The sequence below is a fragment of the Prunus dulcis genome, chromosome 8, assembly GCF_902201215.1.
Source record: "Prunus dulcis chromosome 8, ALMONDv2, whole genome shotgun sequence".
Classification (NCBI taxonomy): Eukaryota; Viridiplantae; Streptophyta; class Magnoliopsida; order Rosales; family Rosaceae; genus Prunus; species Prunus dulcis.
This window is the reverse complement of record NC_047657.1, coordinates 563,151-573,381: the sequence shown is the minus strand read 5'-3', so window position 1 is coordinate 573,381 and position 10,231 is coordinate 563,151. Positions and strand designations below refer to the sequence as shown.

Here is a 10,231-nt window from a genome sequence, read left to right as displayed (position 1 = left end):
TCTGGTGCTCCATAAATGAAAGAAATTAGAAATCTTTTCTTAATCACACCAAACTGCAAATGTTGCCTCACTTACATTACGATATCAGACTGACATGTGGGTGATTAAATATATCTTGGGTTCTCTGAACTCAGAAGCAAGTGATCTAGTGAAAATGTGAACAAACTCTCTGTACTTGTCATCTGCATGTAAGTCCACTCCCTCCTTCCAACTTGTATTAAAATATATTTTCCTTTGAATAGGAGTGCTGACATATAATTATTTATATAAGTTTGCTCCCCATTAAAGGAAGATTTCTGCTACCTAATTAAATAAACAGAGCATGTATATGTGGTGTCAGACTTTGATTAATCTGAACCTAAAATGCAGCATCCTTCATAGTCAATGTAGTCTAGAAGGCAGCACACGTTAGGGGAAGAGTGAAAGGAAGTCGCATAAAGTTCACTTCTTTAGGTTAATTGTTTATGGGATGAAATGGATGAAATAAATAAACTAACAGATTAAAATTCAGAAAGAAAATGTAAAAGAGAGATCAAAACTGGTAAACTTCTATATATATGTTTCTATTTCTTTTAATACAAGCGATTATCGTCTCTAAATTAATCTAATTTACAAGGAGGGGAATTCGAACTTGGGTACAAAGGGTCCAACTTATTGCATTGGTCAACTGACTTAACCCACATTTGCATATTATTTGTCCCGATTTATAAGGCAGATATATCAGTTATACTAGATGGAAGATTGGGCAGTATAAGCAAATCCTCTTTTATATCGCATGAAAATAATAAGCTCATAGTAAGAAAAGCAATGGTTTTCTTCAATACCATTTTCTTTTGATACAATGGACTGCTTTAATTGTAATCAAGATGCTTTTGTGCAATGAGCATTCTTTGCTTGAGGTCTTGCTTTAGTGAGCCATTAAGTTGGGGACAATGGGGAGGCACATTCGCAGGATATTTTTTTATTTCAAGTCTGTTAATACTAAATGCAACTTGGTATTATATTTCAAAAGTAATATTTGCTTACCACTCCCATCAAACAAACCACAATCTTCTATCGCAACTTGTCTCAAATCAATCATTGGTCTTTTTTTATTGTCTAACGAACAATAAGCAACACAGAAAACAGGACTTGAACTATCAACAAAGACCAATAAGCTATTATTATCATTATCTGGAAGACAGTCAATACACATAGCCTTAGAAGACCATGACCATCAATGAATCGCACAATTTAGAGCTTTCTGAATAGCTTACATTGAGATTTTATAGCAACATGGAAAATTCAGCCAAAAATTTATTTTCCTCTGTTACCCTGTTTAAACAATGGATCAAACTAAATTTGGCTCGACAAGTAAATAAGAATAGATGAAATTCTTACTTCAATTTGTAGGATGTTTTGTCTGCGAGAAACTGACATTCAGGGCTGACAATCCAACAACATCGGAGCTCCTGAGCTGATCAAGCTGTTTCTTAGCACGGCGAAGCAGGTACTCAATGTAAAGGAAATTTTTGCGGTCTACCTCCTTGGCATTGCGGCGAAACTCACTTGACACAAGTGACTCAATCTGCTGTCGATCTTCAGCAGATTTTGCACGGGCTGCCCTCAGAAACCCTCTGTATAGACTAAGGACTTGTTTCTGAATCCCAGAAAGCCTTGGTCCACGGGAGACTCCCATTGCATCTTCTCTTGTTTGGCACCAGATTTGCTTTTGAGAACAACCTCAAAACGTTATGAAAAATATTTTGACTTTGTTGTTTCTTCTCTATACAAACATAAATTTGTATGTTTATCTATGTTGCACCGGTACCGGTACGGATACAATACGATAAGCCGATACGTCAAAAACTAGGAAACAGGTACGTCCCGATACGGAGATTAAAATAATATAAATTAAAAATAACAAATAGCAAAATTGATATTTCATCCGTCATGTTCTAATTATTCAATGCAAAAACAAAATACAGTCTCCATAAGAAAAGAAGAAAAGAAGATACAGTCAGCAGCAGCAACTACAAAGAAAAGAAGAACCGACTCAAAATACCTCTGTGACGAGTAGAGAAGAAGATGTCGATTCCACTGGCTGGGTCGAGTCGCCGCCTTCTTCCTTTTTCAGTTTTTCTTTTTCTTTCTCTTCGATGGAATGGATCTGAGCAGAGCAGAGAGAAAAGCAGCCCCTAAAACTAGATGTCGACACGTGTATTACAATATCAGGTTTCGCAATTTACCGTCTTCAGGCCAAATATTCTTTTTGTTTTAAAAAAGACCACAAAAGTTTTCTTGTATTTTCAAAATAACCCCACCGTATCCTTAACCGTATCAGGACAGTATCGTGCTCGTGTCCTTCGTGTATTGGAGACGTATCGGCCAGTCAACTTTGCATACTCCATTTCACCCATCTTATACGTATCGAGGACGGATCGTAAATATCATATTAGGTACTTGCCAGATACGAACAAAATTTACCACACAAATAGAAGAGGGTTCTTATCACAAAGCACAAGAAGTCACATGAAAAGCTGATCGCCAGATACAACCAATACATGCGTTGGAAATTTCAAATAAGTGTTGGATTAAACTTACGGCAAGATTGATTGTAATGATATCATGGTTCGTATGCATATTGACATGCTTAAAATGAACCTAGCTACGATGCAATATTGACATCTTTAAAAATTATTTTTTTTCCTCTCACTCTATGATGCAATCCATTGAGGACTTTCCTCATATAGGTAGTGAGCATGAGAACAAAATGTAGCCTTCAGCAATTCCAAGTGCAGATAAGTTCTGCCCTTGATTTGATTCCAATGCGCACACATACAAAGGAAAGGAAACACAATATAGATTATATCCCGCGTAAAATCGAGAGACAAAAATGTGATTAAACTCAAGCAACTAAACAAAGAAGAACACATGAGAAGATCTAACTTTCTTGTCATAACATAACGCCATTTTCAATTAGACTCGGGACAAAATTAAAAGATGTGATTAGCAATGATGTGTGATAATGTAAAGGTAAATAGTCTCACATTGGAAAATTAAGAAACCTAGCAAGGGCTTATAAGGAGTTGGGCTACTCCCCCCCATTGCCAATTAGTTTTGGGGTGGAATTTCAACTTCCTTCATGATGAACATCTCTAGGGCACAATAGAAAATTGGAAATACATATGAAATGTTGGGAACAAAGTCTCCCAAATCAACAATCTAACAACATTTAAGTAACACCCAGAAACTAACTTGTTCAATTTTGTTAGTAGTTTGATGATTTTTGCGACAATTTTGAGCAATACAAGTCAATAATGATTGATATAATAAGTATTCAAAATTACAAAGATACCCAGAAAATAAAAAAAAGAAATCAAACTGAAAAAGTATATTTAGGGGTGGGCATCGGGACTAGAAAACCGGAACACCAAACCGAACTGGTGAAAAAAAATCGGTTGACTAAAAAGTCAACAAACCGGACCGAAACCAGACCAAACCTGTTTCAACCGGTTTCGATTCCGATTTTACACGGCACCGCACCGGACTGGACCGGTCATATATATATATATATATTACAAAATTTTAAAATCTAATGCCATATTTTAAATTTATAATCACTATTTTTCCAAATTCAACTTCAAAAAATTTCTAAATGTTTGAATTGGATTATTTGTTAATTTTTAAGCCAAAAACATAAGTTATTTATTATTAAAAAAAATTTGAAAAAAAATTAAATTAATAATTCGGTTCAAAACCCGAACCAACCGGTTTTTGAAATTTTTTTGCTTAAACCGGACCGAACCAAACCACACCCACCCCTAAGTATATTATACACTGACTGCCGAAAACAAGGAGAGAGGAAACAAAGATGAGAATGCAACCAAGTGTGCCCAACTTGTTGGGTTTGCCAGCCCATGTGCACAGTGCATATGAGTCACGAAAAATTGAAGATAGGTAAAAACATCATGGCAAAAAGTCAATTTTTGTTCCTGGTTTCAATTTTGTCAACTTTGATCCTGTGATTCTAATTCCAAGCAATTTAAGGATAATTCTAAATTTCTGTCAAATAATTGTAACTTACTTATGAAACACGTGCCACTCGCATGGAAGGGTATTTCAGTCCAAAAAAATAAAGGAGAGAGGAAGATGACAAATTTAACCTCAAGGCCAGAGGGTTGGGCTCTACTCATCTGAGTCTTGTGTGGTGTTTTGATGCAGCTCGTGCTTGCTGGAAGGAGGTCAGTTGGGATTTGCCGAGAGCGAAGCGGGTGTTGGGTGCGACCCTTGTAAGTTTCCCAAAACAAACATGGGAAAGAAAACAAAGTGATATCTCCCAGTTACTTTCCCAACATTACCAAATGTGTGAAAAGAATCTTTCATTTCTCATTCATTGGGAAATGATATGGAAAATGATTTCTCTTCAAATCCGTTCCGTAAACCAAAAGGGGTCTATAGGCATGGCTATACCATGTTTGAATGAACATGGTATGTTTTAAAATATACTATTTATAGCGTATGGCCGCGCGTGCAGAGACATACCATGTCTATACAATAAGAAACATAAATAGTATGTTTTAAAGAAGGCTGAATTAGAGACATTGTATGTTTCGATAAACATACCAAGTTTATAATGTATGGCCGTACGGCTATACTCCTTAAAGAAAAAAACATTGTAAGTCGAGTGTAAGAAACATACCATGTCTATACAATAAAAAAACATAAAAAATATACAATAATACTAGTACTCTTTATTAGTATTATTCTCGCTGTAAAGTCAATGGTTTTGTAACCCGTTCTTTTTTGTTACAAATTTTGTAACTCTTTTTATGTGTACTACAACCATTTTTAAATGTTGAATTGTGTTTGGATTATAACATTAAATGTTGAGTCATGGCGAATTGAAACTTAAACTACCTTTGTACCAAAACAAAAACTTATAACTTTTTCACTTGAACAAAGAAAAGCTTCTAAAACAAAAAAATGAACAAAAGCCTTAGACAGATGTGAATTGTTGGGGATATTATAAGAGTCAAAAGAAAAATATTAATTCGAATAATTTCGTGGATAGTCTTATCCTTGACTGTAATTTGGCTTTCTCTAAACAAACCATGTCTATAAATAGTATATTGTATGGTATGTTTAGTATTATTATATGCTATTTATGTTTCTTATTGTATAGACATGGTATGTTTCTTATACTCGACTTACAGTGTTTCTTTAATTAAAGAGTATAGCCATACGACCATACACTATAAATAGAATATTTTAACAGTATAGCCGTGCGGCTATACTTTTTCAAAATAGAATATTTTAAAAGTAAGTGTGAGACTGGTCGTCGTGTTTGTTTCTCTTCTTTTATTTTGTCAATGATTGGACCTAAATGCCCCTCCATGTGAAGGACATGTATTCGATAAATAATGCACTTACAATAATTTTGACAGAAATTATGAATTTTCCTTAAATTGCTTAGAATTAAAATTATATGGGCAAAATTGACGAAACGGAAACCACAAGGACCTTAGTAGTAAAAATGATAAACCACAAGGACCAAAAGTGACTCTTTGCCAAACATCATTAGTCCACTACGTTGTTGTTTCACTCATCTACTTGTTGTAGCTCATGTGCATCTTTCCTCTGCGGATGTGTTACTTGGCTAGTTCTTTCTGATTATGGATTTGAGAGTGTTGCTACCACACACCTTTTAATGAAAATGGGGAGGACAAGTTAATCTATTTGTGAAGCAACCTACAAGAACTTGGCTAAAATTATAGAAGTGTTTTAGATTCAAATGGTCTATGAAAATGTCCACGAATTGCATTTTGGTCCCTTAACTAATTTTTTTTGTTCCAATGGTCCCTCAATTTTTATAATGGTGCGAATTGGTCCTACTGTCTAACTCCGTCAATATTGCTGTTAATTTGAGGGTCAAAATTGTAAAGCTTACTATGGATTCTCAACCTCTACATCAATCAAAACTCATCCAATCATATATCATCTTCACTATCACGCAATTCATTTAATTTCGGGTCAATGACCCTATTTTCAGATGCATAGATGATCTATTGATGATTTGCAAACAAACTCAAATTATGTTAAGGAAGGCAAAGTCGATTAAGGCAATTTAGGCAACAATATAGTCAACTCATGTTAGCCCTTCTTTTTGTATCTGATTGTGTACTACTATGAAAGTAGATAGTTTAGGCTATTAAAGTGAATCTCCCTTTCTTAAAAGTCCTTGTATTGTATCAAATCAACATAAATCGAAACTCATTCACGTTTCTTTACATGGTATCAGAGCATCACGCCCCTGGTATATATTTTTATGTTTATATTAAAAGGGAATACATCTTTAAACTTATTAAATCCGTGCCTTTTTCTCCATTCTCATGCACTACTTTGACCTAGCTCGAAGAGTTTAAAAGTGATTATTCAATTATATATATGTATATGAATTTAAAATTTAGTTTCTCTATGGCTCCTTCTTCTCATAAGTTTAGCAAAACATTTTTTAGTAGAAATTGTGATTTACAATTATACTATTAAATTGACGGGAAAGAATAATTATATAATGCAAAAACTAACGTATAGAAGCTTCTAATGTGTTAGAATAAATATCCATATACTACTAAGATTCAAAGGTAGAATACAAGTAGTACCGTTCAACTTGTGCAAACGCGATTATATATTTTTATGTTTATATTAGCAAGGAATAAACCTTCAAACTTATTTTAATATCCTTGCCTTTTTTTTTCGACTAATTTTTTGTTGTAGTGCTCGCATATATGCATATATATATATAATTGAATTTAAAAATCAATTTCTATATGGCTATTTTTCTCATGAGTTGAGCAAAACATTCTTTAATATATAATGCAATTTACAATTATATACAACATTAGATGAAAGGAAAATAATCGGTATATAATGCAAAGCTAATGTACAAAAAAAAGATTTGAATATATAAAAAGTGCTACTAAATGAACTCGAAAATTAATTGAGTACACCTTACTACCAAACTATTTATTGAATTACTAATTTATCAATTAATGATTGCATGTTGCCATATTTTTTATTTTTTAAAAGAAATTTTGGCCTTAGTAGCAACGAGAAATTTAACTTTAATATTATATATATTTCATATAAATATATAATACATATACTGTAATAACCCAAAACAAAAATCCCTAATTAATTATTATTTTATTTTGGAAAAAGGACGATTTTGCCCTCACCATATTTAATTGGGAAAAGTTGACTTTTTGACCGAGAAGGAATTTGGAAATTTCACTTACGCCGATGCGTAGAGCACGACGAAAAGAGTTCGTAGACACGGAATGGACTCAAATCGGAGTTGTAACGAAGAAAATACGGTCAAAATACCTTGAAGGGCAAAACGGTAATTTGGACAAAAAGTCAGATTTTTATCCCTTCTCTCTCTCTCTTCCCCCTCAGTTTCTCTCTCATCTCTCTCTCTCTCTCTCTCCCTTCCCACGCGAGCCAGCCGCCCTCCTCCCTTCCATCCGTTCCAGCCGCCGCCATAGACCACCTCGACCCATGGCGCCGGTACCGACGGGACCGCCTCGACCTCGCCATCATATCCCGACCAGTCTCCGCCCACGAGCGGACCGGAGCTGACCGGAAAAAGGAGAAATTCGACTGGTTTTGTCCGATTTTCAAACCTCTCGTTCTCCTTCAATTCTCATCCGATTTTGTCGAGTAAGGTATGGATTCTCACCTATTTTTCGTGCTCTAGCTGATGGTTGGATAGGTTTGCATCAATTCTAGCAGTAGATTGCCCAGTTTTGGACTTGAAATTCGGCCGAGTTTCGGCCTCCGTGATCGGCCGCTTCACCGCTGCCGGCTCGTGCGGCGGCGCATGGGTGAGGGTAGTGCAGTGACCTTGTGTATTTTTGTGATCCTCGTGTTGTCACGAGCGCGTAGGATTTCGCGGATCTCAATTTGGATTCCATTTGAGCCCCGAACAGATTTTCCATATTGTGCCATTTTCGGGTTCAATACTGTCGAACCGTTGGATCGCATTCCATTTAAGATATGTTGTTCCACATGATTTCAGGATCGTGTAGGATTCAACGGATTGCGAATCGGAGTCCCGGATACTCCGAAATCGCGAACCCTAGGGCTAGGGTTTGGAATTTAAGCGATTACGCGATTGTGGCCAATCCGACCGTCCAATTTGGGCCAAACTAGCAGGATATGGGTATGTCTCTGCGAGGAACCTTTAGGGAATCCCTGATCGGCCATTGGAGGTCGTGGACACGCAATTCTAGGAGCCGGGGGTCAGGGTTTTAATTTAATACTTTTATTGAGCAGTTTTATTAATTTAATATTCATGGTTAATCAGGCACCCGAGGCCAAACCGACCCGTAGGAGGGACCTTCAAGAGGTCCAGCTAGCTCGGACCAGAAGTGAGTAGACTTTTCTTTTAGAAATAATTTTATATAAATGAATTTCATTATTTGATCTTGAATAAGTTTTATTCAGGGTGATTATTCCTAGCATGTTTGTAAAGTTAAATGTCTTATTTATATACTGCTTAATTGATTATGCTAAAGTGATATAAAAAGCAGAGTTTGAGATTTATGTCAGAGGAAATAGCAGCTTAGTTTTAGATTTGCCAAAATACTGTTAATTATTAGACTTTTCTAAAATATTTTATTTTAAACCACCATGTACCCAACTATGGTTATTACCCTCAGTTATGTTGATGCTTACGGACATCCAGTTTACCCTCAGTTTTGTCAGTGCACTTGACATTTGCCTCACGAGTTTTGGGGACGCTCGGACCGCGAGTGCCAGGATTTGCGGCTCGGATTGACTTGGTGTCCCGAGACCTGCCAGGATTTGCTGCTCGAATTGACTTGGTGTCACCGAGACCTGCTAGGATTACGGATCAGGCTGACTACGGTCCTCTGAATCCTGCCAGCTGCGGCTCGGGTTGACTTTGTGTCACCGAGACCTGCCAGCGGATCAGGCTGACTGCGGTCCCCTGAATCCTGCCAGTTTGTGGCTCGGATAGACTGTGTATCGCAGAGACCTGCCAGGGGAATTGACAGAATTACATGGGTACACCTATGTGGTAGTTTTAAAGGGATTTCAGTGCTTTTATGCATATATTGATTTCAGTAATTTTATGCGAGTTCCCTCGCCATTGAGCATGTTTTACATCGGCATATATATATATATATATTTATGAAAATGCTTTGATTTTTAGTATGAATTTAATGAATAGGAAAAAGTCTAGTTACAGTGGGGGTTATTATGTTCATAAATTGTTTCGAGAACTCTATTTTTGTCCACTCACACTTTCAAATGTTTTGCACCCCCAGGCAGTAGACGTGCACAGGAATCCGCCACCGGGCCTTCTCCCAGCTCCCGCCCCACCTACAAGATTTTGTTGTAAAACACTTAAATTCTTGTAAATATTAGTAACTGCTCTGATATCTAGTTAGAGTTGAGAACCAGAACTGGTGGATGTTTTATTTACTTATTCTGGCAGTTGGTGTAAATATATTTGCTTGTTTCACAGGTGAAAATTTTTGGGTTTGGACAAATTACAGGGGAGACTCTGTCGAATTTTCGGTAGGAGTTCAGGGAAGTTTTAAATCGTAATTGTAACTGGAAGGGTAAAAAGGTCTTTTGTGCCCGACATCTGCCAGGTGTCGGACACGCACAGGGTCCGACTCGAATTCCAAAGTAGAATTAGGCTCGGGTCCTGTCAACTTGGTATCAGAGCATTAGGTTTCACTTCCTGTAGACTCTACAATCATGCTTTCTAGTGTTACTGAACACTTGTTTCTTGTGACAGTTTGAATATGGGCCCTAAACGTGGTGGTTTCCTTAGGGGGACTAGACAGTCGTCCCGCATGAGGGGACGGAATCCCCCTCCCGAACCAGAGGCTACTATATATAAATGTCAATACTACTAAGATTAAGGCTACTATAAATATGATATAAACTATGCATTCCTATTATAATTTCAAGTTTCTTATATGCATTTGTTTTACAAAAGTTGTATTCAAGTTCTATCCTATTAATTGAACATGTTTTTCTTAAAACTATCAATCCTTCTAAGTCTCTTATCTTTTTAGTCTCTCGTCCAAGCTCAAGTTAGACATTGTTATTAAGGACATAAATGTTTTGGGGAGATAGAATTTCCAAACAAGGAAGCGTATGAGGACAACTTTGAGGCAATAACGAAAAAAATTTCTTGATGCAATTCCTCCTA

The 10,231-nt window shown here is 36.4% G+C and overlaps 1 protein-coding gene across 1 annotated transcript; it reads right to left on the bottom strand.

Annotated features, from left to right (window-relative positions):
- Window positions 1-1,131: 1,131 nt before the first annotated feature.
- LOC117637747 (succinate dehydrogenase assembly factor 1, mitochondrial-like) lies at window positions 1,132-2,158 on the bottom strand. The gene is made up of 2 exons (XM_034372737.1): window positions 2,045-2,158; window positions 1,132-1,708 (listed from the first exon to the last, which is right to left on the bottom strand). The coding sequence occupies exon 2, from the start codon at window positions 1,676-1,678 to the stop codon at window positions 1,382-1,384; it is 297 nt and encodes a 98-aa protein (XP_034228628.1). The 5' UTR covers window positions 1,679-1,708; window positions 2,045-2,158; the 3' UTR covers window positions 1,132-1,381.
- Between the last annotated feature and the right edge of the window lie 8,073 nt (window positions 2,159-10,231).

Coding starts and splice junctions, on each gene's coding strand:
- LOC117637747 (XM_034372737.1), bottom strand. CDS start 1,678: ATGGGAGTCTCCCGTGGACCAAGGCTTTCTGGGATTCAGAAACAAGTC.